We start from the raw sequence: 26110 nt of genomic DNA, 5'->3' as shown, positions 1-26110 counted from the left end.
AATCCGTGATAAGTGTAGCACAGTTCACAATTAAGCGTACCGTGTTATCCCGGATTAGTGATGAATAAATCAGCGATAAACGAGGATAAGATGTACTGCAAGCATTTGGTCCGATGCTCTAACGACACAATCGATCTGAAATCGAAGGCGGCGAGCTGGCAGAAACGTTAGCACGCCGGGCGAAATGCGTAGCCGCATTTTGTCTGCCGTTAAGTTCTGAGTTCAAATTCCGCCGAGGTCGACTTTGCCTTTCATCCTTTCGGGGTCGATAAATTAAGTACCAGTTGCGTACTGGGGTCGATCTAATCGACTGGCCCCCTCCTCAATAATTTCGGGCCTTGTGCCTAGAGCAGAAAAGTAGAAAAGAATCAATCTATAATCGATTATATCGATCTTCACCGCTACCACCACTACCACCACCCATCGAGTGCTTAACTAGTATTTATTTTTATCGATTCCTCACCCCACCCCCGCACACACACACACAAAAGGGTCAGTGGTGGACTCTGGCAGAATTTGAACTCACAATGTAAATGGATGGAACTAAATGCTACAAGACATGATCAGAACGGTGAGGATGGGGGTCTTTTGCCAATCCAGTCCGCCATCTTGAATTTAGGACGACACATGATAGTCAGAACGACGCTGCTGCTGCTGCTGCTACTACTACTACTACCACCGCCAGTGGCTTAGCAAGTGTTTTTGGCCGCTCTGTGCGCCGGTGAAATTACCCTCACATACCACGTGATACACCTTCACCCTGCTTTCCCTCTCCCTCTCGACGTGGCTACCCGATGTGGTCCGCCCTCCCCAAAACTACGCCACTGACTGCTACTACTCTTCATTGTTACCTTTTAGTCAGAAGGGAAAGTAGTAGCCACCACTGTTAATAGGCCCTAAAAAACTGGTGCGAGGGAGGAAGGTGTCTTTGACCCCTCATTATGCATTATTGGATGCGATTTCGTTTGACTGTGATCCTAGATGTTGCAAAAGCGAGCGGCCGTATAGTTAAGTTATTTCACAAGCTTCGGGGAAATTAAATAACATAACCACGAATCGAACCTTATATCGCAGACTCTGTTCCCCAGACAAGAAAGGTACGACCACTCAACGATGCTTGCATATCAGGGAGGGATCGGAACTGTAGGTTTTTATGAACCCGTTATATTTTTTGGTGTCAAAGAGGATCCAACGACGAGACGCATCGAAATTTTGACGGGAAAATTTTGAAACAAAGCTGAACCTAAAATCAAACTCTCGGTACTTTCAAATACTTCACCAAAATTATGATTATCTCGTTTTTGATTCTTTCAAGCAAATACATCTAAAATTACATTATAATTCCATTTTCAAGGCAGTTGGATGTGATTTAAGGGTTAATCTTTCTAGCAGATCAAACGGCCGTATAGAGGTTCTCTCATTGGATGCATTCTACAATTGTCAACTTGTAGAACTTCAAGCTTAACACCAACCAGATCGAAGTGAGTCACTTCTATCAAGGGGAGCATACATAATATTGGAAGGTGCCGCCTTTCACTTTCTCTGCCATCTAAAAAAAACAAAAAAAACACGAGTTGTCCTAATCTCTCAGGAGGACTTCAACAACCCATAGCTACTTGCTACTCCACCTCCTGCTGAGATCATACTGCGTGGCCTCACCATTAAATGAAAATTTCTCGCGACCTTTATAGTAACTCAATAAAGGTCGCGGGAATTTTCCTTTTAAAACCTCGCCTGAAGACTTAACGTCTCCAGATGGTATACCAAAGTCCATTCTTCTGCACAAATCAGAAAAGAAGTGAAGTGAAATGGTGAAGTTGGAAATGAAAACCAAGCCAGAGAGCTGTTGAGATCTTCGAACATTGTCGAGAAATAACTTTAAATTTCACACCATCTCATTCAGCTCTTTGTTGAGCAGAAACAATACGGATAGGATTTATTTCAATGTTTATACTTGTACAGATACTCAAATAGGTGTGGGGGTTTCTAGGGTGGAACAATGGCTCGATAAGGATTTTTAAGAAATGGCTGGAGCAGAAGGAAAAACAAACAAAAAACACACACATTTACTCAAAGACAGAGAAACACACAGAATGCCTCTTTTAGTCTTTACTTGTTTTTTCAGTCATTACACTGCGGCCATGCTGGGGCACCGCCTTCAAGATTTTTTTTTTTAGTTGAATGAACCGTTTTGTTTTTAAGGCTGATACTGATTCTATCAGACTCTTTTGCAGAACCAATAAATTACGGGGACGTAAGCACACCAACACTGGTTGTCAAGATGTGGTGGGGAACAAAGCAAACGCAAAGACACACACACACACAACGGGCTTCTTTCAGTTTCCGCCTATCAAATAATCCACTCACAAGGCTTTGGTCGACCCAAGGTTATAGTAGAAGATACTTGCTCAAGGTGCCACGCAGTGGGATCGAACCCGGAACAATGAAGGTATTATAATAAGAATGGTTTCAAAGTTTGGTCATGTAAGGGAGAATAGTTAGTCGATTACATCGACCCTGAGACATGACTGGTACTTTATTTCATTGACCCCGAAAAGATGAAAGACAAAGTCGACCTCGGCGATATTTGAACTCAGAACGTTAAGAGCCGGAAAAACTTATAGCGAAGCCAGGGAGATGAAAATAAAGTTGACTTCGGCGACCCTTTCGCTACCAACCTGGCTGAAACCGGCTCTGGGTACAAATGGCTCTGAGTACAAATGTCTTGTTTTCATAAGTTCTGGATTAAAATCTTCCACCAAACCTTAGTCACAATTTATGTTCCTAACACTAGCTGAATGATAACTAAGTTATTTTACTAAATTCTTTGTTATATTTAAAGTAATTGTAAGAAACACGGAACATCTCAAAATAAATACAGTAATGAAAGGGTTAAAACGTAAAATGCCGGAACAAAAGCATTCAAGATGTTTTGTCCGGCGCTCCAATGATTCTGCCAGTTTATCCAACTCAGACGCCAGACATGCCTGAATGCTTCGGGAGCTGTTCCTGGACAACAATCACCAGAATTCCACACCAAATTCGTTAGTTCAGGCATCATCGGATGGTGCACGCCGGACTGCTTCAGTCGAATCATGAGGTTTGTACAGTTTCTTGGGGTATGAAAACGAGTTCGATCTTTGCCAACGATTTTTTTAAAATGTTAAAAACAAAAACAGGACGAGTTTTATTTGGTGGATGTTTTCAAAGAAATTGAAGTCAGCGAACCAACAGAGCAAAACGCCAGGAAAGTGCTTAGCGTCATTTCGCCCAGCCTTAAGCTCTCAGTTCAAATTTGGCCGAGGTCGACTTTGCCTTTCATCCTTTAGGGGTCGATAAAACAGGTTCTAGTCAAATAGGGGGTCAGTGTAATCGACTTACCCCCTTTCTTTTAATTTGCTGGCCTTGTGCCAAAATTTCAAACTAATATTTTAAGGAAATTTAAGGCAGTCAGCGGGGAGAATGGTTGTCGGGCTGGGCAACATACTTAACGGCATTTCGTCCATCGCTACGTTCCGAGTTCAAATTCTGCCGAGGTCAATCTTGCATTTCATCCTTTCAGGATCGATGAAATCAGTACCAGTTGTATACTGGGCTCGATGTAATCGACAGCTGCTCTCTCACAAAATTTCAGGCCTTGAGCCTATCTATAGTAGAAAGGAATATCTTAAAAAGATTTCATGAGATTAATTAGCATTGCTAAGGGGCCACTATAATACCACTTAGGGGACGCAAAGATAATTTACACCGAATTTATTCAAAACTTCGTCTTTTTTGTTAAATCTTTGAAGGAAAGAATTTTATGACTTTTTTGTTGTTGTTGATTTTTGCTGTGGAATTACAAAGGAAATTTGCTTTGTGTGAAAATTTTGTATTTCTTTGCGAAACGAGTGCGCACCCATCCGAGTAATGATCGATCGAATTTCTTTCGATTTCAATTTGAAAATTTTGTGTTCGCGCACGCGCGCATTTTGCCCCTTGCTTTCTCGTTGTAAAATGTGTCCGTGCGCACAAAGCCACATCTTAAAGAAAAACATTGTCCGTCAGTTTTAGGAATTGTCATCGATTAAAAATATTTTTACTTCAGAGCAGACGGAAAGTTTCTGTGGTCACTTCAATAAACTTTTAAAGAAGATATAAAAACCGATTTAGTGATATTTCGACTGAAAAGTGAACCCTTTTTTTTTTTTTGTTACGAATGTTGTTGAGGTTTGTGTAATATATCGAAGAGAATTGTTGCGAGATGTAATGAAGAAATGAGACTGACTTCTAATAATGGTGGAGACCCCAAAACTGGCAAAAATAAGAGGAAAAACGCCCAGCTTATTTATATCCAAAGTTGACTGCCATGACACTGCATCCTTTAAGGCCCTCATGCTTTCCGAAATCCGCCGAAACTACACCTGATTATACATACACTTTAGATGAGTTGTAGTGCACCTGAGCACTGTACACAATGTTTTTATTATTATTATATGAGGGAGGCTATAAATAATTATTACTGCTTCGTTTCCCTCCCTCGTGTCCCATTGAATGAAGCTTTACTGTTAGAAATCCTATTGTCAACAAAGAAATTGTCTGGGAATTGCTGAAAGAAGGGACTTCGTGTGTTTCTTGCAAAAATGATATCGAATTAAAACGTAAAAAGATTTTGCATTCCAGCATCAGGTCGATCTTGTTAAACCAAGGATAATTCCCACAAATTTCATTATTCCATGCGGATATGTGTTTTAGGGATTCTAACTCCGGTCACTTATCACAGTTTTTGAGCAAAGATTCAGCATTTTTTACTTTTTATTCTCTCATATCGAAACTAAGGAAAGAAGCAATTAATAATTTGCTCATTAGCTTTAATTATTATTCTCGCTCATTACTGTTTTTGTTTATAATCCGTAACGGTGTATCAATATAACTACAGAGATGAAGAATATGCATTCCATATGATGCATAGATTGGTAGAATGTTACCACGAATTCATTATAATTAGTAGTTTTATGATTATCAAAGAAATATCGGCAGGTGTAAAGAATGGACAGGTGAATTACGAAAGTAGACAATGCTTTCCTATTACTGAGTATTTGCTCATTGGTCTGGAATTGTAATCAAATGTTTAGGTTTTGTGATTTGGTAAATGATTGGAAGGAATCCTGCAACATTAGGGTCATTTGTTGAAAAAAGGGATCGCTCCAGGAAGCGGTTGAATGGTTTTGCAAAGAAATGATTTGGCTGCACTTAATTACCAACGCTTTACGGATAATCCACATCGTTAATTCACAAACTCCATTTCTGTGTGGAGGGAGGGTACTAACGACGGGAGGTGGGTGGCTTTCTGCCAAAGATGAAAGAAAGAAAGGGAAGGAAGAAAGAAAGAAAGGGAAGGGCAATCTTTCGTCTCTAGTAGACCTTTCCGTCAATTTCCGTAAAGTTTTTTTTTTTTTACATATGGGCTTGCGGGAACTTTTGAAGTAAGAGAAAGCGATTGTATGACGAGGGAAATTCTTTTGAAGTTACCGTGCATGGGAGCATTGATGTACATGTATGTGTGTGTGTGTTTGATGGGGTGTGGGAGACAGACAGTATGTTGTGTAAGTGAAGTGCTTCTGTTAGTGTGTGTGAAGAGACAGAGTAATGTGTGAAAGAAAGAGATAACTGAAATTTTTTACTCGGTGTATGTGTATATGTATGTATATTACTTCAAAAGTTCCCGCAAGCCCATATGTGAAAGAAAAAAAATTTTTTACGGAAATCGACGGAAAGGTCTACTAGAGACGAAAGATCGCCAAGGGAAGGAAGAAAAACATGTAAAAGGAAACCCCTAACAGCGACGGTGAATCCAAATGATTCGTCTTCGGTGACTACCTGAATATTTATTTGTTTAGCTTTCCACATCAGCTCCGTCGTGAAACGACGTGTTTTTGAAGCAGATTCCTGAGAGACAGGCGCCGGATTAACCGTGAAACGAATTAAATCCGTTGCATGGAGCTTCAACGGAAAGCGGAGGCTCCACCGAGTTGTTTTTTCTAGAACTGGATTTATCAGGGGCCAAATAGGGGAACTGAACCAGGATCCCACAAAATGCGTTGAATTCTTTGTTGTTGGTGGTGGTGATTAGACGCACCCCCCTTAAAAAATTTACCATCAATTTTTCCCATTTTTTAATGCATTTTTGGCATATATAAGGGACGTAACTCTCTAAAAATTTATTATTAAATCTCAGAACGTAAAAAGCTACAGTAACCCCCCCACCTTTGTGGTTAGCCATATTGAGATGGCTATTATACTTTACATCTCTAAAAATGCTTATATAGTTATTTCCCTTACAAACCGAGCAACGCCGGGCGATACTGCTAGTTTGTAAATAAATTGTTTCTATGGTTTATTGTTTGTTATTTAGTAACATATAAAGTCATTAAAAAACATGGTTTATATTTAATGCAGTTGTGGGATATAATTTAGGCGAGGGTCGAAAAGAAAACCGAATTTTTAATGTAATATTTCACGTTTAGGTTTTTAATACCCTTGTCACTTGGACAATGGAAGGTCGAGGGTGGGATTTCGCCATTTTAGGAATGTATTTAGGGCAACCGTTGCCCCCAAGGCGGCCCTGCAGAAATATATCCTTAATAATAAAAAGAATGACGAACTATTAAGGGTGGAAAGTTTTCAATAAAGAAGCTTTTCGAATAATGTTTTAATAATGAAACTATTATGTCCGAGATTATTATTATTATTATTATTATTATTTTATTTTATTCTTTTACTTGTTTCAGTCATTTGACTGCGGCCATGCTGGAGCACCGTCTTTAGTCGAGCAAATCGACCCCTAGGACTTATTCTTTGTAAGCCCAGTACTTATTCTATCGGTCTCTTTTGCCGAACCGCTAAGTGACGGGGATGTAAACACACCACCATCGGTTGTCAAGCAATGCTAGGGGGACAAACACAGACATACACATACACACACACACACACATATATATATATATACATATATGCAACAATATATGTTGATTTTTAAGGTGTCGATTTGTTATGTCAGCGTGAAAAAAAAACACAGTTTACACAAAGAAATAAGCAAAAAGCGGGGAACAATTTTGACCCCAAAATATCTTCAAAGCAAAATGTAAGAGTTGAAGGCAATGATTCTGAGATATTGGAACGATTTCGACTCTGGACGGTCGTCCACAGAATCTCTTACCTGAGGCTACAGTTGACGGCACCAGATTGGGGTTATTACCGTTCGGCTTGGTTTGGGCCCTGGCGTTTGGAATGTCCCTTGGACTGCTTGCCATACTGTTCTTCCTTTCTACTCGGATTCTTCAACTAAAAATCACAACGTGCGAACTGACGATCGCAGAATTTCGTTTCTGGCAACGCTTTTGCCTCGTCTTTTTCTTTTTCTGTTCCCCCACCCACCACCACCACCACCCCTCCCCCACCCGTCTGCCGTTCCATGTTTTTCTATTTATTGTTTTAATCACTTAATTCGTTCGTGGGTCAAATGAAAAATAAATAAAAACAAGATTGTTGTATGTACACGTGTGAATAGCTAGATATTATTATAGGTATGTGTGTAACTATACGTTTTTGTAAAGGAAAACCAGAAAATATCCATTAGAAGAAGAAGGAGAAGAGGTCTCGCCAGTGGCGGTTTAACCCTTCCGTCCTTGACTCGGACATGTTAATCTGGTTTACAAAAGATTTCTTGGGGAAAGCTGGGTCAGATGTACTGATTATACAGGTAATACAAGTTAAGTGATCTCCTAATTAAAAGAGTTTTTACAACGTCATTGCAAGACACAAACAATGCTGCCACAGAGTCATTAAAAGGCAGAAACCAAAACAGGTAATAAGAAAAAAAAAAGAAAAAGAAAAGAAACGAAGGTAAAGATTGTCATTTCGGACTCAAGAGATCAGCTTCGAAATAATTGTGAGAACCATGTAAAACTTTCTATAAATTATAAGTACATTTAACATTACTAATCAGCTGACTAATTATTTGTCGATTATTATTCATCTCAGATGCCTCGGTTTAAATCAAAAATTCTAAAACTAAAAATAAAAAAAATAAATAAGCGATCAGAGATTCTTCTCATACTTTTAACGGCAGGCATATGCATACACACACACACACACACACACACACACACATAAATATATATATATGTACATACATATGTGTACATACCTACATATATATGTATATATATACATGCATATATGGGTACAGAACATAAAAAAAACGTAGACAAAATGAGAAACGAGAATTTAAAAAACACAATCATAGAAAACGAACTTTTTTTCGAACAACGAAAGAAACAAACAAACAGAAATGAGACAAGCAACATAAAGAACATTCCCTTCATCAGTTGTCCCCTGTTTTATCTACTCCGCGTTCGAAGGCAAGGACAAGACGCGACTTCGTTAAAAGTCCTTCCCGCAAAGCAAATTAAATAAAATTTGGGATTTTTTGCTGAGGGTTAAAGTGGTATATAAATTATGAGAGATGAAAGATACGAGAACCTTTATTGATCACCACAATTGTTTCGATTCTTCTAGCATGGATCCCTCGCAAGTGGGATACTGTACAACTGGTTTGGGTGCATCCCTAGGTGTAGATGTGTCTCCTCGGGTGAATTCAAGAGGTATCTCGTTAAAATAAACTCTGTTTCGCACAATTTATTACTGCATGTTTTCCTCTTGGTTTTCGTAGATAGGAATGGCAAATTAAGGGATATTGTTTCATTCTTATAGAATAAGCTGTGCAAAACACAGTTTATTTTAATGAGATGTCTCTTGAAATCACCTGAGGCAACACATCTACACTGAAGGATGCAGCTAAACTAGCTGTACTGTATTCCATCTGCGAAGGATCGATGCTAGACGGGTTGAAACACTTGTAGTGATCAATAGATTTTCGTATCTTCCGTCTCTCATTAATCAAATACCCAACAAACACCGAGAAGGTTAACTACCACGTCTATATCATACGACTTTTTAACTATTAATATATGCATATATATACTAGCAGTATCGCCCAGCGTTGCTCGGGTTTCTAAGGGAAATAACTATATAAGCATTTTTAGAGAGTTATAGCCAAAAAATAGCAAAAAAATTCATTAAAAATGGAAAAAAAATGATGGTAAATTTTTTTTAAATCGTTGACTCATCATAGACATTTTTAGAGAGTTACTTCCCTTATTTAATAGCGAAAAAATGCATTAAAATGGAAAAAAATTATGGTAAATTTTTTTTAAAATCGTAGACTCATCGTAGACGCGCGCTAATACCCAGAAGGGCTCGATATGAATGACGACTATAAGATACTATAAGAGTAGAAGTAGTGGGGGAGCATCATAGCCACGTGTTGAGAGGGATTCTTTGGTTAAACTGCACCGCAAAATGTGGGAGTAGTTAGGAATCTAAATCGTAGGAGACAGACACACAACCTTACTTTTATATATAAAGATATATATATATATATATATACTTCTAAACAAGTACCACTAAGAGACTATATCATGTAGGGAGTAACAATAATGACTTCTTAAACCTATAATATAACCCTTAATTTTAAAAAAAGATTACTGTAAAATATGATTGTTCCATAACTTAAATATTCCTTTAGCTGATACCAGACATCAGTCTTTTATCCATATTAGCTAAATAAGTAAATATATAATTTTTGAATTATTATACTTTTTCTAAAAATCTTCTCTATTGGTGTTAACATGCTACATATACTTTACCAGTTTTGGTACTTGAGCCATTTTATTTCCTTTTCTATGGTGTTCTGCCCTACTTGATTATTTTATTTTATTTCTCTATTATTTTATAGTTAGCCTTTATTTATAAAATTAATCTAATTTTTGTATCTCTATATATTCATAACTAGCAGTATCGCCCGGCATTGCTCGGGTTTGTAAGGGAAATAACTATATAAGCATTTTTAGAGAGTTACTTCCCTTATATAACCCGAGCAAAAATCATTAAAAATGCGGAAAAATGATGGTAATTTTTTTTTTAATCGTAGACTCATCGTAGACGTGCACTAATACCCAGAAGGGCTCGATATGAATGACGACTATGAGATACTCGCTTTTGGTTAAACTGCACCGCAAAATGTGGGAGTAGTTAGGAATCTAAATCGTAGGAGACAGAGTCTCACACACACAACTTCAATTTTATATATAAAGATTAGCTTATATAAAACTATACTGGTATATTTACTACTTATAAAAAACTGCTTAGATTATAATTTTATTAATATATAATTAGCATGTTCTTTACTCTCAATACTCATTTATCTATACCAGTATATACCAATTAATCAATATTCTCAGATACCATCTGATGAGTTAGTATTTAAGTGTGCAATATTAAACTATTTCTGGATAATTTCTTTTCCTCCCTTTATTGTGATAAAAGTTTGGTATATACTCAAAAGTATTCATAAATTTCTATCCTTTTGTTATAATATTCTTCTTAATAATCCTTTGAATAACCCCAAAATTTTAACTGTATACAATATAGCAACATTGTTTAAAATATTTAACTATAGTACCACATGATATGACTTCCCCTGTTTCATTATCAATGGTCTGCTAGTGGGCGAGCCCCTTAATTGTCAGCCAACACCGTGTTTTAAGTTTTCCTTTACCAAACCTCATGATGTTGCTTCTAATAAATCTTAATTTTTATGACTATACCAACTATGATGTCTGGCTGCTCTCTCAGCCCTACCCCTAACAGAAACTGCACTCTGTTCTCTCAGCTTTAGACATACAAGGATTTGATAAACTAGTCTATGAATTAAAACTGAACCCATAAAAACAAAAAAAATCAGTGACAGGCAGAGTCTGTAACAATGTATATCTTCTTGATAACTTAGTAACTTCTCTGCTGGAGTGGAGACAGCATGTTCTTTGTCTATCTCCTAAACTTCTTGGAGATTTTAGGTATAATTATACTAATGTGTCCATCTGTTCTAATTTAATTAAGTTCTATGTCTTTGTGCAGCTGAAGATTGCTCTGCATTTTAAATTGATTTAATGATTGCATTGTTCAATTAAATGGAGTTGCATGAAACGATCGTACTGCATTACCTCTGGATATCCTTGTTGCTTATATATAGCAGCACGGATTTTTGTCAGTGAACAGGTCGCGGATTTTAGCGACGAAAATATTTTGACAAATTAAACTTAAATGTTGAAGTGAATCGAACGGCTTTTGTGTGTTTCTTAAATGGCTTATAAACACCTTCCACACTGCAATTGTGTTGTTATATATATATATATATATATATATATATACAAAATAAGAAAATGGAGAAATACATCTAAATTAAATATCAATTACCAGATAGTACTCAATCACATACTTTATTAAACCACCACATAAGAGACTGTAGGGTTAAACATAAAAAAGTAGAACAAATCAGTGTACATAAAGGAATGTACATAAAAAAGTGTACATAAAAGAGTGATGTTGTATAATAAGTAGAATATGTATAAGAGAATATGAATATAAATAAATATAAATAAATATAAATATAAATATATTAATATTTATATTTATTTATATTTATATTCTCTTTTATATATATTCTACTTATTGTATAACATTACTCTTTTATGTACACTTTTTTATGTACACTCCTTTAGGTACACTGTTTTGCTCTGCTTTTTTATGTTTAACCCTATAGTTTCTTATGTAATGGTTTAATAAAGTATGTGATTGAGTACTATCTGGTAATTGATATTTGATTTCGATGTATTATGAATTTGTGGTAAAACATTTTACCTTTGCCCATATAATACAGTAAATGAATTGATTGCATCGCAATCCTTAACATTTATGTATTAACCTTGTTGGGTACTTCACTAGCAGTATATTGGATATATGTTATCCCATGGAGGGTTGCATTTACAACCCCTATCTCAATTTGTAACTATATATATATATATATATATATATATATATATATATATATATATAAAGAGTGTGGACAAATCCCAAGCTAACACACACACACACACACATATATATACATATACATATATACGTTAGCTTGGAGTTTGTCCACACTCTTGGCGTGAGGCGAGCGAATGTTGTGGATGCCTTCCCGATCCTCTCGTCTATCTCAGCATCAAGGGAGAGGTTATCGGTGATAGTGGAACCAAGGTACATAAAATGGTGGACAACCTCAAGCTCATAGTTGTCGATGGTGATGACAGGTGGTGCCGGTGTGTCTTGACCCATAACGTTTGTCTTCTTCAGACTGATAGTCATCCCGAAGTCTTTGCAGGCCTGGGCCAAGCAATCCACCAGCAGCTGCAGTTCCCTCTGAGTGTGAGTCGCAACTGCAGCGGCATCAGCGAACAGCATGTCTCTAACGAGGACTTCACAGACCTTTGTCCTCACTTTTAGGCGAGCAAGATTGAACAGCCTACCATCCGATCAGGTCAGTAAGTATATTCCTGCTTGTATATTCAAGCTAACATTGAAAACGAAAATGGCTGTGTACAGTACTTAAGTCCTCAGCACCCTGCTATACGGCAGCAAGACATGGACCGCATACGGCTGCCAGGAGAAACGGCTTAACACCTTCCACCTCAGAAGCCTCCGAGGCATACTCGGCATCCCCTGGCAAGACAAAGTAACCAATACTGACGTTCTGTCTCGTGCTGGCCTCCCCACCTTGCTCACATTGCTAAGACAGTGTCGGCTGCGCTGGCTTGGCCACGTTCGCCGTATGGAGGATGGTCGGATCCTAAAAGATGTCCTCTTCGGAGAGCTTGTCGCAGGGCGGGGAAACATTGGCCGCCCGAAGCTGAGGTACAGGAATGTGTGCAGGAAGGATATGAAGGCATTTGGCATCAACACCAATTCCTGGGAGGATCTCGCGGCTGACCGAACCAGCTGGAGAGGAACTCTTCACAAACAACTGCAGACGGGCGAAGAGAATTTGAGGGTGGCAGCAGCTGAAGACCGAGCCCGCAGAAAAGAAATGACAGCCAACAGACCGGATTCAACGTAAAGGTGCGACCTCTTTAAACGAGATTGCCACTCACGCATCAATCTCTACAGCCACAGGAGGCGTTACAAAAACTGAAAAGACAACTCAACGGATGGATGACATCATCCATGATCAGCCATGACCAACGGAAACACCCCCATACATATATATATATATATATATACAGGTATTTCAATGCAAACAGGAAATTTGTTTGTATGAACATATTCATGTGTACTCTAATGAAACTGAAAACGTTCACAACTGTCACATTGCCTTCAAAGATCAAATTTTCCCATCAAACGTTATTCAATTTTATGAGAAATTTGTTCATAATTCCTTGTAATACCCTTCCTCTCCTTTAAGCTTCAGCAATTAAGACTTACTTTTTACACTTTTCCTACGGCGGTTTCTGTTTTAAACCTTCAGCTTTCTCTTAGGTAAAATTATTTTATTTGGCTTTTCCCTGAGTAAGGGAGAATATAATGATTCAACGTCACTTATACTACACACTACATCAGCATTTACCTAAATATTGTATGTATGTATGTTTCTGCCGGGGTCTCTTTCCACTCACATGTTCCCCATATAGCATCTGTTTAGGGATCCTGCTATCCTTCATTCTAATAAAGGGTCCAGTCTAACGTAACCGGTGCCTGTGCACCCCCTCTCCTGGCAGAGACCCCGGCAGAAACCAAGGCTGCGATTTAAGGAGTGCGTCAAGTCCCTATCAAAAACCTGTGATATGCAGGAGACTGACAGAGAGAGCAATGCCTGTCATCGCCATAAATGGAGGAAGCAGGTTAAGGAGGGGTCAACACCTTTGAGGGAGCACGTATTCTGCATGAAGAATTTCAGGGTGCTGCTCAACAGCGCACTGCTGGTGTAGTGAATGGGGAAAGCTTACTTTGCAATGTTTGCCGTCGTCTGTGCTTGTCAAGAGCAGGGCTCATTAGCCACCAAAGGAGCCGCAAATGCAAAACATAAGTTAGTCCTAGAGCGCACAATGTTCCTAGTAAAGATATATCTTCATCTTATAACTTGAATACCTGTATATGTAACATCTCATATAAACGAATTGCTACCACTCAGAATTATTTGTCCATCTTTTGTCCATTTATTATTCAGACGAGCTCTGCCTGTCTTAAAGCCAGCTCCTTTTATTTCGGACTATTTTACTCTGAGTCGGAAGAAGTTGGAATCTAATAGTCTCACCAGTCTGAGCACTAATTCGGTATGCGTCTATTCCGCACTTATAATCCACCTCAAGAAATTCCCTCTGACCTATGAAGACATGGAAAGTGGATGATGATGATGATGATGATGACAACGACAACGATGTTAATGATGATGATGATGACGACGACAACGATGCTAATGATGATGATGATGATGATGATGATGATAAAAATTACTCTTGAATTCTGTTTTAAAGATACTTTTAAATACTTTGAATAAGTAATTACAATTGGTGTTTCTAAAATTCCCAACTTGCTGAAAACCTTGGGCAAGTGTCTTCCCCCATAGCCTTGGGTTGATCAACACCTTCTGAATGCATTTGGTTGATGGAAACTAAAAAGAAGCCTTTCATATTCTTTTGTTCTTTTATTCTTTTACTTGCTTCAGTCATTTGACTGCAGCCATGCTGGAGCACCGCCCTTAATCAAACAAATCGACCCGGGACTTATTATATCGGTCTCTTCGCAGAACCGCTAAGTTACGGGGACGTAAACACACCAACATCGGTTGTCAAGCGATGGTGGGGGGACAAACACACACAAATATACACACACATATACATACACACACACACACACACACATACAATATAAATAATATATAAATATATGCATATACACATACATATATAAGTACATACCTACATATATATGTATATATACATGCATATATGGGTACAGGTCATCAAAAGAATGTTGAACACAATGAGAAACGAAAACAGAAAAAACAAAAACATAGAAAACAAACTTTTTTTCGAACAACGAAAAAAACAAACAGAGAAACGAGACATATACGAGGGGCTTCTTTCAGTTTCTCCTCTCACAAGGCTTTGGTCGACCCGAGGCTATAGTAGAAGACACTTGCCCAAGGTGTTGTGCAGTGGGACTGAACCCAGAACCAGGTAGTTGGGAAACAAGCGTCTTACTCCTGAGCCATGCCTATGTATATTTGTGTGTGTGTGTGTGTTATAATCTCTTTGCTTTGCTGTTGCATGATAGCTGTAAACAAGTGTCACTGTTATACAAGCAGTGTCTTTCTTCTGAAACATGTCTGGTTGCAGGGAAATATTACCATATTTGGAAAGAAGAGAGGGTTGGCAACAGGAAAGGCATCCAGATGTAGAAAATCCGCCTCAACATGGTGGTTGTGGTGGTGGTGGTGGTTTTTAGTGGCGGTGGTTGTGGTGGTGGTGGTGGTTGTGGTTGTAGTGGTGGCTTTAGTGATGGTGGTGGTTGTGGTGGTGGTGATGGTGGTTGTGGTGATGGTTGTGGTGGTGGTGGTGGTGTTGGTGGTGGCTTTAGTGATGGTGGTGGTGGTGGTGGTGTTGGTGGTGGCTTTAGTGATGGTGGTGGGGTGGTGATGGTGGTGGTTGTGATGGTGGTTGTGGTGATGGTTGTGGTTGTGGTGGTGGTGGTGTTGGTGGTGGCTTTAGTGATGGTGGTGGTGGTGGTGATGGTGGTGGTTGTGATGGTGGTTGTGGTGATGGTTGTGGTGGTGGTGGTGTTGGTGGAGGCTTTAGTGATGGTGGTGGTTGTGATGGTGGTGGTGGTGGTTGTGATGGTTGTGGTGGTGGTGGTTGTGGTGTTGGTGTTGGTGGTAGTGCTGATGATGATGATGGTTGAAGCCACTGTAGCCCTGAGTCTCTTGTCTTTTACTCGGATGCATCTTTTGGACGAAATAATGGATTGTGTCTTCACATTGGTTTAAAAGGAAGTCATGCAGTTTGAAAGCGAATTCAGTTGCTATTTCTAGCAAGTTGAGGGAGCACGTAGATGCTGCCATTGTTGGTTTGAAGTGAGGAACAGAGTTCAGATGTTTAAAACAGCTTTATCTCTCTCTCTCTCTCTCTCTCTCTCTCTCTCTCTCTCTGGTTGGCCCTCACAACATTACTATAGGAGGGGGAGGGGAGGAGAAAGAGAGAGAGGGAGAGACAAAGAGAGAAAGAAAGAGAGAGGGGGAGAGACAGAGAGAATAAAGTGGAGAAAAAGAGAGAGAGGATAAAGAGAGAGAAGAGGGAGAGACAGAGAGAGTAAAGTGGAGAAAAAGAGAGAGAGAGAGAGAAGTGTAAAGAAGAGAAAGAGAGAGAGTAAAGAAGAGAGTAAAAAGAAAGACAGTACAGAGGAGAGAGAGAGAAAGAGGGGCAAAGGGGAGAGAGAGATGTGAGAAAGGAAAGAGAGAGAGAGAGAGGTGAGAGGGGGGGCGATAATTAATGAGATTTTCCCAGTTTAATTGAAACTTTGTTTGTGTTTCTTATCAAGATTACAAACAATGAAAGCAAAACGGTTTGACCTCTCAGATTTAAATACTTTGACCCAAGCCAGTCAAAGAACCCCAGCAATTGGTGCCTTGACATGCTAGAAATAACAGCCAAATCTTATTCAAATCATATATTTTCATCTCTAAAATATGAAAGACACATTGGATAATGTAGTCCTACTTGATCCATACTTTAAAAATGACGTCAGCTGGAACACGACCAAGCTGGAGTCAGACAAGAACAGGAATATCCCTTTCGTTACTGTATTTCTGTTGAGATGCTCTTTGTTTCCTTCAATTACTTTAAATATAACAAAGAATTTGGTAAAACAACTTAGTTATCATTCAGCCAATGTTAGGAACATAAATTGTGACTAGGGTTTGGTGGAAGATTTTAATTCAAAACTTATGAAAACAAGACATTTGTACTCAGAGCCAGAGCCAGTTTCAGCCAGGTTGGTAACGAAAGGGATATACTTCCTACAGATGGGTTCATTTTATTTATCCACACCTTCTGTGCCCCCCACCCCCACCCCTTCTTAATCACTTCCATTCAATATATGAACAACAACAATGTACCAGTTGGAATGTGTGTGTGTGTGTGTGTGTGTGTCTGTGTGTGAAATTTTGATTGTGACATTATTTTCCAACAAGTTTTTCTCCTTCCAAAAGTCGTCACACAACTTCGACAAAACAGGTGGATTCCGGCTGGGATGATCTTTGTGGCTGATAAAGGACAACTGGATTATTGTTCAATAAATCAGAGCACTTCCTCGAATCTCATTATTCATTTTGGAGAGTCATCTGATAACATTATTTCATAATTAGTTTTATTAATTAAATCAGGTTTCTTTGAATTTTACAGTAATTTTATTTCTTTTTCCATCTCCTACGGTGGAAGCACTCCGTCGGTTACAACGACGAGGGTTCCGGTTGATCCGAATCAACGGAACAGCCTGCTCGTGAAATTAACGTGTAAGTGGCTGAGCACTCCACAGACACGTGTACCCTTAACGTAGTTCTTGGGGATATTCAGCGTGACACAGAGAGTGACAAGGCCGGCCCTTTGAAATACAGGTACAACAGAAACAGGAAGTAAGAGTGAGAGAAAGTTGTGGTGAAAGAGTACAGCAGGGATCACCACCTTCCCCTGCCGGAGCCTCGTGGAGCTTTTAGGTGTTTTCGCTCAATAAACACTCACAACGCCCGGTCTGGGAATCGAAATCGCGATCCTATGACCGCGAGTTCGCTGCCCTAACCACTGGGCCATTGCGCCTCCACAATCTCCTCCTACATACACCCACCTACCCACCCACCAGTTATTCTCATCTGTTCCTCTATAATGTGAACAGACACAAAACTCTACGGCAAAGGAACCTGTTTAATTCTGGACCCTTTTTATATTCTAACCCGTTTTGTTCAGTTGAAGGGGATTTTAGTCTTGTGGGCTGCATGGCAACTGCAAAACAAAAAGGGGGAAAATCCCAGTTCTCCTTGTAAAGTGGTTGGTGCTAATAAGGGCATCTAGCTGTAGGGACCATGCCAAAGAAGGGCATCCCTGTGTAAGGACCTAGCCAAAACTGAGACACTGCAGCATGATCCAGTTCTTTGATCCATCAGGTCCCATCAAACCATCCAACCATTTCTCCCAGGGCCCTTATACTGTTGTGTATGCTCACTGACATTACACATCCAGCAGAGCATACTAGCTTTGTTCCTTTCAAGCTTACGCATGTCCTCAGCAGTCATGGCCCATATTCCACAGCCATGTAGCATAGCTGTTTGCACACATGTATCATACAGTCTACCTTTCACTCTGAGTGAGAGGCTCTTTGTTGCCAGCAGATATTGGAGCTTTCTGAACTTTGCCCAGGCTATTCTTATTCTGGTGGCTAAGTGCTCAGAGCTTCCACTCCCACTACAGACTTAGTCACCAAGGTAGCAGAAGCTATCAACTACTTCTAGATTCTTCCTCTGGCATGTGATGGAATCTATTTTCTGTATATCTTCTGTGTTTATTGCCCCTGTGCATCTTCCCATGTTAGCCTCCTTTTGATATTGTTGCACCTCTTATGTGTCCAAAGCTTACACTGGGTACATCTTATGGAGTTTCTACTCCTGCCTTTTCTACAGATCGAGCAGGGCCATCTACTTGAGGGGGTTTGTGATTTGTCTGCCTTCCTATTTACAAGTTTTGCTTTTTAGTTTTTGCTAGATTGACTCCTAAGGCTCTTTGATTCTAGACCTTTCCTCCACACTTGAAACTTCATCTCTAGTTCTGGTAGTGACTCAACTACTAGAGCAAGGTCATCAACATAGAGGAGCTCACAGGGGCAGCCTGTCTTGAATTCCTCTGTTATTGCCTGGAGGACTATGATGAATAAGAGGGGGCTAAGGACTGATACTTGGTGAACCCCTACTTCTACCTGGAATTCTTCACTATATTCATTGCCAACCCTCACCTTACTGACAGCATTACTATACAGGACTTGTACTGCTCTTACCAACCACTCATCTATCCCTAGTTTTTGTATTGGCCACAAGGTAAGGGATGGAGGTCCCTGTCAAAGGCTTTCCCCAAGTCAACAAAAATCAATTACAGGGGTTTATTTTTCCTGCAGTTGCCTTACCAGAAATATAGCAACAATGGTGCTTCTACCTGGCATGAAATCAAACTGCATCTCATCTAAGCAGACTCTCTCCCTAATTAGCTGGGCTATAACCCTCTCCATGACTTTCATCACCTGACCTTTGTAGCAGTTGACCTACACCAGTCATTGGGTATGCCTCCTTCGTGAACTACCTGGTTTACAATACGGGTGACTAGACCATAACCCAAACTGCCAGATATATTAAACATCTCAGCGGTCATTCCTGAAGGGCCAGGAGCTTTCCCTGTCTTCATATCCGTCACTGCTTTATCTACCAGGGTACTGTCGATTTGGGTAGCTGGCCCCTCTATTGGGTCAACCTTTGGCAGACTTTCCTCCTCCCATTCATTCTCTACATTTAGCAGCCTTTCATAATGGCATTTCCAAGCCTCTTTCTTTGCAGAATCCCTATATCCCAGTGCACCATAATCCATGCGGACACATTTCTCTTCTATGACATCACAATTCTCTCTCACACACTCCCTTGCACTCCCCTATTTCCTAGCCTCCCTCCTGGCTATCTGATACAGTTCCCTGCTTCCCCCACTCTTCCAGGTTTTCCTGGCCTGTTTCTTTGCTCTAATGATCCTGTCTACAGTATTATTCCACCACCATGTTACCCTAGAAGGGACTTTGCACCAGCCACAGATTTGGTCTGTGGTGTTCAGTAAGATGTCACGCAGGAAGTTTCCCTTTGTCACAAGTCTGTAGCACCTCCTCCCTCTCATCAAATTTCTTAATGCTGATGTCCCTAAATCTCTGACCATGTGAAGAGTTCTTAAGCTTCCAAATCCTTCTTTTCTGGATTGGTCAGCTTCTTGTCAGTCTTCTGACCTTAAGTCTAAAGTCACTAATGACTAGTCTATGCTTGAGGGTACATTCTTCACCAGGAAGGGTCATTGTATTTACGAGCAACCCTGCATCCCGCTGTTTGGTGAGGATTAAATCAATCTGGCTAGCAGAGTCGCTTGATTGATCGGTTATCAGGGGGCTGTCTGGCTTCCTGAAGTTGGTGTTGCAGATTAATAGGTTGTTTGCATCACAGAACTCCAGTAGCCTAGTTCCCTTTTCGTTTTGGGAACCAATTCCACGCCCACCCCCATGAACACCAAGGAAGATACCAGATTGTCGTTCAACATGCCCATTAAAATCTCCAGCCACAAAGATGAGGTCATTGTCACTTATCTTTGAGGTAGCCTGTAGAAGGGTGTCATAAAAGTGGTCCTTCTTTTCATTTGGTAGACCCACTTGCGAGGCACAGGCAGAGATAATTGTAGCTATCCTATTCTGCAAGATTACCCTGAGCTTAAGCACTCTATCGCACACCCTGATTACCTCTATGACTTTATCTACCCATTTCTCTGCAAGGAGTGTGCCTACACCAACTACTCTGTCACTATTACCTTCTCAGAAGATTTTATACCTATGTGCCTTGCCTGTGAGGACCCTGGCTGAAGCTCCTCTCCACCTTACCTCTTGTATGCAGCATACATCAACATGTCTCCAGTCAAGCATCTCTACAATCTCAGTAGACCTAACTTTCAATGTGCCTACATTGATAGTGCCAACTCTAAAAACTGGAAAAGGGATGCGAGAGGAAACATGGGAAGGAGAGATGTTATTCAGCACCCGAAAAGAAGGTTTCTGTGTTTGTCTGATAGAGACATGTTACACCAGTTGTTCTCGCCTTCAACCTATCATCATTCAAACCTTCAAGCATGTTAAAATTGTTGTAAGAGTAAGTGTTAGCAACATTGTAAGTTTAAGCGTTATGAGTGTTGTAAATATAAGCATTTCTGGTGCTGCAGATGTAAATAGAAATAAATAAAGTGAATATGAATATCAAAATGTCAATGTTAGGTTAAGTAAGTGGTCTGTCATCTGCTTGGGAGGGGGGAGAGAGAGAGAGAGGGAGACAGACGGACAGAGAAGGGGGGGACAATATTGTAGGTATGATAGAGGAGACCATCAGTACGGGGGGGGGGAGAGGGGATTTCCGGTGAGAGAAGCAAGATTTCTGGTATTAGTGGTTGGGGCAGGAATGGATGGTTGCATTGCAAACAAGGAAGGATTATTTTAGAGATAGTATGAAAATACACTATTTACATTTGATGGATTATTTGTCCTCATCTTGTTTGTTGATAACACAATATTTTGGCTGATATTCCCTCCAGGCTTCATCAGGTGTCTTGGGGGAAATTTCAAACCTGGGTTCTCATTCCTAAGGTATTTTCCCCCAAGACACCTGATGAAGGCTGGAGGGTATATCAGCCGAAACATTGTGTTAACAACAAACAAGATGAGGACAAATATCTGTCAAATGTAAATAATGTAAATAATTCTTCCTCTCTTAAATATAGAACTGTAATATAAAAATATTTAGCCAAAGTGAAAAGATGGTGAGAAAAAAATTAAGGCTTACAGTACAAAAATATTTAGCCATGAAACACAGGGAGAAAAAAAAAAAAAGGGTTTAGAGGGACTTCAATTTGGAAGTTAAATGAAGAATTAAGGAGTAAAAATAAGGCTGTGAGAGATTACGATTTGGAAGTTCTATGAAGGGTCAATTAAAATAATTAGTTTACGAAAGTACATATTGACAATAATGCGAGTGAGATGAATGAATGAATGAAGCGATTGAAAAAATGAGAGAATATCTTAGCTTAGCTGTGAATATGATGGGAGCCAAGAATAAGAAAACACTGGAATAAAGTGCAAGAAAGTCTGAGAGGAAAACATGGGCTATAAGGTCCCTTATACACACACACACACAAACACACACACACACACAAACACACACACACACAAACATACACGCAAACATACATACGCACACACAAACATACACACACACACATACACACACGCAAACATACATACACACACACAAACACACACACAAACACACACGCAAACACACACACAAACACACACACAAACACACACACAAACACACACACACACACGCACACACACACAGAGGATGGACTTCTTTTCAGTTTCTGTCCAACAAACTCATTTCCATGTCTTTGGTCAGCCCTGGGCTATGGTAGAAGACCCTTGCTCAAGGTGGGATTGAACCTGAGACCACATGTTTGGAAAACAAAATCCTTTGTCATGAACCATTACCTGGCAAAAACACCTGAAGAACACCGAGAGTCCCTCCTACTCCTCCTCCTCCGCCTCGTCCCAACCCAGGTAAAGATCTAAACTGGTTAAAAGTACAAATTGGCAGCTAAGGAGGGGGGTGTGTGTGTGTGCGTGTGTTTGTGAGTGCACATGTGTTTGTGTGTGTGTATGCGTGCGTGTGTGCGTACTTGTGTGTGTGCCTGTGTGCACGTGTGTGCCTGTGCGCGTATGTGTGTGCGTGTGTATGCGTGCTTGTGTGTGCGTGTGTGTGTGTATTCAAACAGAATAAACTCTCGCGTGTGAGTGTTTTGTTGTGAGATCTTTTCTTTAAGGTTTGCTCATTTCTAAAACAAGAAACAGAACAAACAAGAACAACAACAACAACAACAACAGCAACAAGAACAACAACAAGAACAACAACAGCAACAACAACAACAACAACAACAGCAACAACAACAACAACAGCAAGAACCTGAAAAACCATGTCAATACTTGTCTTCATCATTGTGTTGTGTGGAGGGAGAAATACTTGACCTAAAAAACGACTAAAAAGGAATTGGGTGGGGGCCGAGGTGCAGCGGGGGGGGGACTAGGGGCCGAGGGGCAGCGGGGGGGCTGGGGGCCGAGGGGCAGCGGGGGGGGGGAGAACGATGGGGAAGAAAAGAAAGGAAAGATTTTCATTTTCTATCACACCTTGTGTGTACACACACACACACACATATATTCTTTTACTTGTTTCACTCATTTGACTGTGGCCATGCTGGGGCACTGCCTTTAGTTGAGCAAATCGACACCAGGACTTATTCTTTGTAAGCTTAGTACTTATTGTATCAGTCTCTTTTGCTGAACTGCAAAGTTATGGGGACGTAAACGCACCAGCATCAGTTGTCAAGCGATGTTGGGGGGGGGGGGACAAACACAGACACACAAACATGTACATACATATATATGTATATATATGATGGGCTTCTTTCAGTTTCCATCTACCAAATCCACCCACAAGGCTTTGGTGGGCCTGAGGCTATAGTAAAAGACACTTGCCCAAGGTGCCACGCAGTGGGACTGAACCAAGAACCATGTGGTTGGGAAGCGAACTTCTTACCACACAACCACATATGTATGTATGGATGGATGTATGGATGGATGGATGGATGGATGTATGGATGGATGTGTGTATGTATGTATGCATGTATGTATGCATATGTGTGTGTATGTATGTATGCATGTATGTATGCATGTGTGTGTGTATGTAATATGTATGTATGTATGTATGTATGTATGGATGTATGTATGTATGTATGTATGTATGTGTGTATGTATGTATATATGTGTGTATGTATGCATGTATGTTTGTATGTATGGATGGATGGATGTATGCATGTATGTGTGTATGTATGTATGTATGTATGCATGTGTGTGTGTATGTATGTGTGTGTGTATGTATGTATGTGTGTGTGTGTGTGTTTGTGTGTGTGTGTGTGTGTGTGTGTAGTATATATATATATACTACAAAGTGAGTCGGTCCCTGTTGGTTGCTCGTTTCCAGCTGTGTTCTGTCGCAGCAGCTCAGTTGATGCGTTGTCTTCTGTTGCTGACATCATCAGATCCCAGCATCGAATGTAGGAGTTTGGATGCAAATTTCACCTGAGTACTCACACCAGTCACCTGTTACCTTATGTTATTTGACATCTTATATATATGGTGTGTGTGTGTGTGTGTGTGTGTATTGTTTACAGTTCCCTTATAGGTAGGATCAACAAAAATAACTCTCCATCCAGTGAAAGATAAAAACCATTTAACATTCAGAATTACAAAAGGTCTACCAATGGTTTCAGGCCTTGAGATTCATTAAATTGGCCATTAATTATGTAACGAGCCATTTATCTCCAAGAAATCTGAGCTGAGCCTGAATGATTGCTCAGAGATACACAGCACGTTATAGAACTACTAATAGTTCTTTTGTAATCCTAAATATTGAACGGTGTGTGTGTGTGTGTATTAGGGGCCATTTGGGATAGTGCTGATATCGTCTTTCTAGTGAGACAATAACTGGGAAAGTTCTTGGGAAGGACCAAATGAATGTACCTAGCATTTGTCATCCCGGGGAGGGTGTTTGCTGAAGTAACACACTCTGTAATGTTGGGGTTGTGAAGGGTTTCAAAGTTTAGATAAATAGCTTCTCGTGAGAGCCTGCAATGGAAGGTGCAAGAGAGTTTAGCAGTGAATTCATCATGGAAGTAGATGTCTGTCGGGAATCAGTTCCAAGACCCCTCTTGGGTCTTCTAGTTCTAAGGGCCATAATAGAGAAGTTACGACTGGTCAGCCATGTGTCTATTATGTTTATTTGATTGGTCCTCATTGCTGAACCTGACAAAGAATTAGGGAAGAAATTGTAAATATAGAAGCAAAACCCAGAAGTAATGGGTGAGAGCAAGGTGAGTTAGATCGGATGGTTAAAAGTAGGTTAGGAAAAATATGCGATGGGAAATAAAAATGAAATATTGATCGATAATATTATTTTTGTTTTGCTAGTATTAGAAACAACTGTGGACATGTTTCAGCCCTTTCTGACCTCATCAGTAAAGCATAACCCACATCATGGTAAATGCAGGGTTAAAAGAATAAACTTGTTTAGAACGAAAACTGCTTTGAGAAATTAAAGTACAAGTTGTTTGTCCTGAGAGGCTTTGTGTTATTTTCTCTTTGTATAAGTGTGAAAATGAAGTTGTGAGAGAGACTATAATGGAAGCTTGTGTGTTTCGTGTGAGAAAATGTGAGCAGATATTTTGCAGGTCAGCACACGATTTTCAGAGAAAGCGTTTAAGACTGTACTGTATGAATCGAGGGAGATTTTGCTCCTACTTCCAACAGGTTGAGTCACCATTTAGAGCAGGGACAGGAGAGGAACCTTTTTATTACAATGGGAAAACAGTGAGTGCATGAGAACTTGTGATGTGGTGAGGTTCACACATGTGCCAAGAAAAATAATGGATTTTCCTGAGATGTTTGGCAATGAGAGTCTTTAAGGAATTTCTCTGGTGTAAAGGATTCCTTGTAGTCTCAAGAGAAGAGTAGTATCATATGTTAATATCCAGTGTTATGAGAATGAGCTGACCCCAGTTCATTACTGGTAGTTGAGGCACATTAATGGCAAAGTCAGTGATGGATGGATTTTGTACTCAGATTGTAGTAAAGTTGACATTAAATAGTATAAGTCATTTGAAATTGTGCTTTACAATTTTACTTATAATAATAATAACAAGAGCACTCAGGGAGCGCACAAACCTCAGCAAAGGCAACACCAAGGGTCCTCTCAATGATTAGAAATAAACTCGACTGCTCTCACAAACGAGACTACTAAAAATGAACCTGATTGCCCTTAAAAATCAAGTAAAAAAAACAGGAAAAATAATCCAGGACCCTTGTCTGGTACCTGATCGATCCCAATGGTAGTCATGGAATGTGAAGGTGGTTGTAGGAAATTTAGAAACAGTAATAAATAGTTTATCCTCATCAAATACAAACCAAAGTTAACAAATTCACCATTGGAAATAGTTAGAGCCTAAAGGGAGATAATCAGGGAAAGACTCGAATGTCAATGTAAGATTGTGATCATGTAAAGTAAATATAACAAATAATCCAGAATCCTTTTCCGGTACCGGATCGATCCCAAAATCTAATCGGTTTGTGCCAGTCACAAGGCCAAACATCCCTGAAAGTTTCATCCGAATCCATCCGGTGGTTCTTGAGATATCTTGTCTAAGGGACAAACAAACAAACAAACACAACTGAAAACAATACCTCCACCCTCGCTAAA

General features: G+C 39.8%; 1 protein-coding gene across 4 annotated transcripts in view; it reads right to left on the bottom strand.

The window, feature by feature from the left end:
- Positions 1 to 26110, bottom strand: part of LOC115221323 — a 116009-nt gene that overhangs the window by 85894 nt on the left and 4005 nt on the right. Inside the window, exon 1 of one of the 4 annotated variants that reach the window (XM_036511082.1) lies at positions 7199 to 7404. The exons of 1 other annotated variant lie outside the window; for it this stretch is intronic. In XM_036511082.1, the coding sequence (XP_036366975.1) occupies positions 7199 to 7292 (94 nt within the window). In that variant the 5' untranslated portion in view covers positions 7293 to 7404. Of the gene's footprint in view, positions 1 to 7198; positions 7405 to 26110 lie in introns of those variants that run through there. 2 more of the 4 variants (XM_036511084.1, XM_036511083.1) reach the window with 2 other exon arrangements.

The sequence above is a fragment of the Octopus sinensis genome, linkage group LG18 (assembly GCF_006345805.1).
Source record: "Octopus sinensis linkage group LG18, ASM634580v1, whole genome shotgun sequence".
In the NCBI taxonomy this organism is placed as follows: domain Eukaryota; kingdom Metazoa; phylum Mollusca; class Cephalopoda; order Octopoda; family Octopodidae; genus Octopus; species Octopus sinensis.
The sequence above is the reverse complement of the archived record's forward strand: the minus strand, read 5'-3'. Positions and strand labels throughout refer to the sequence as shown.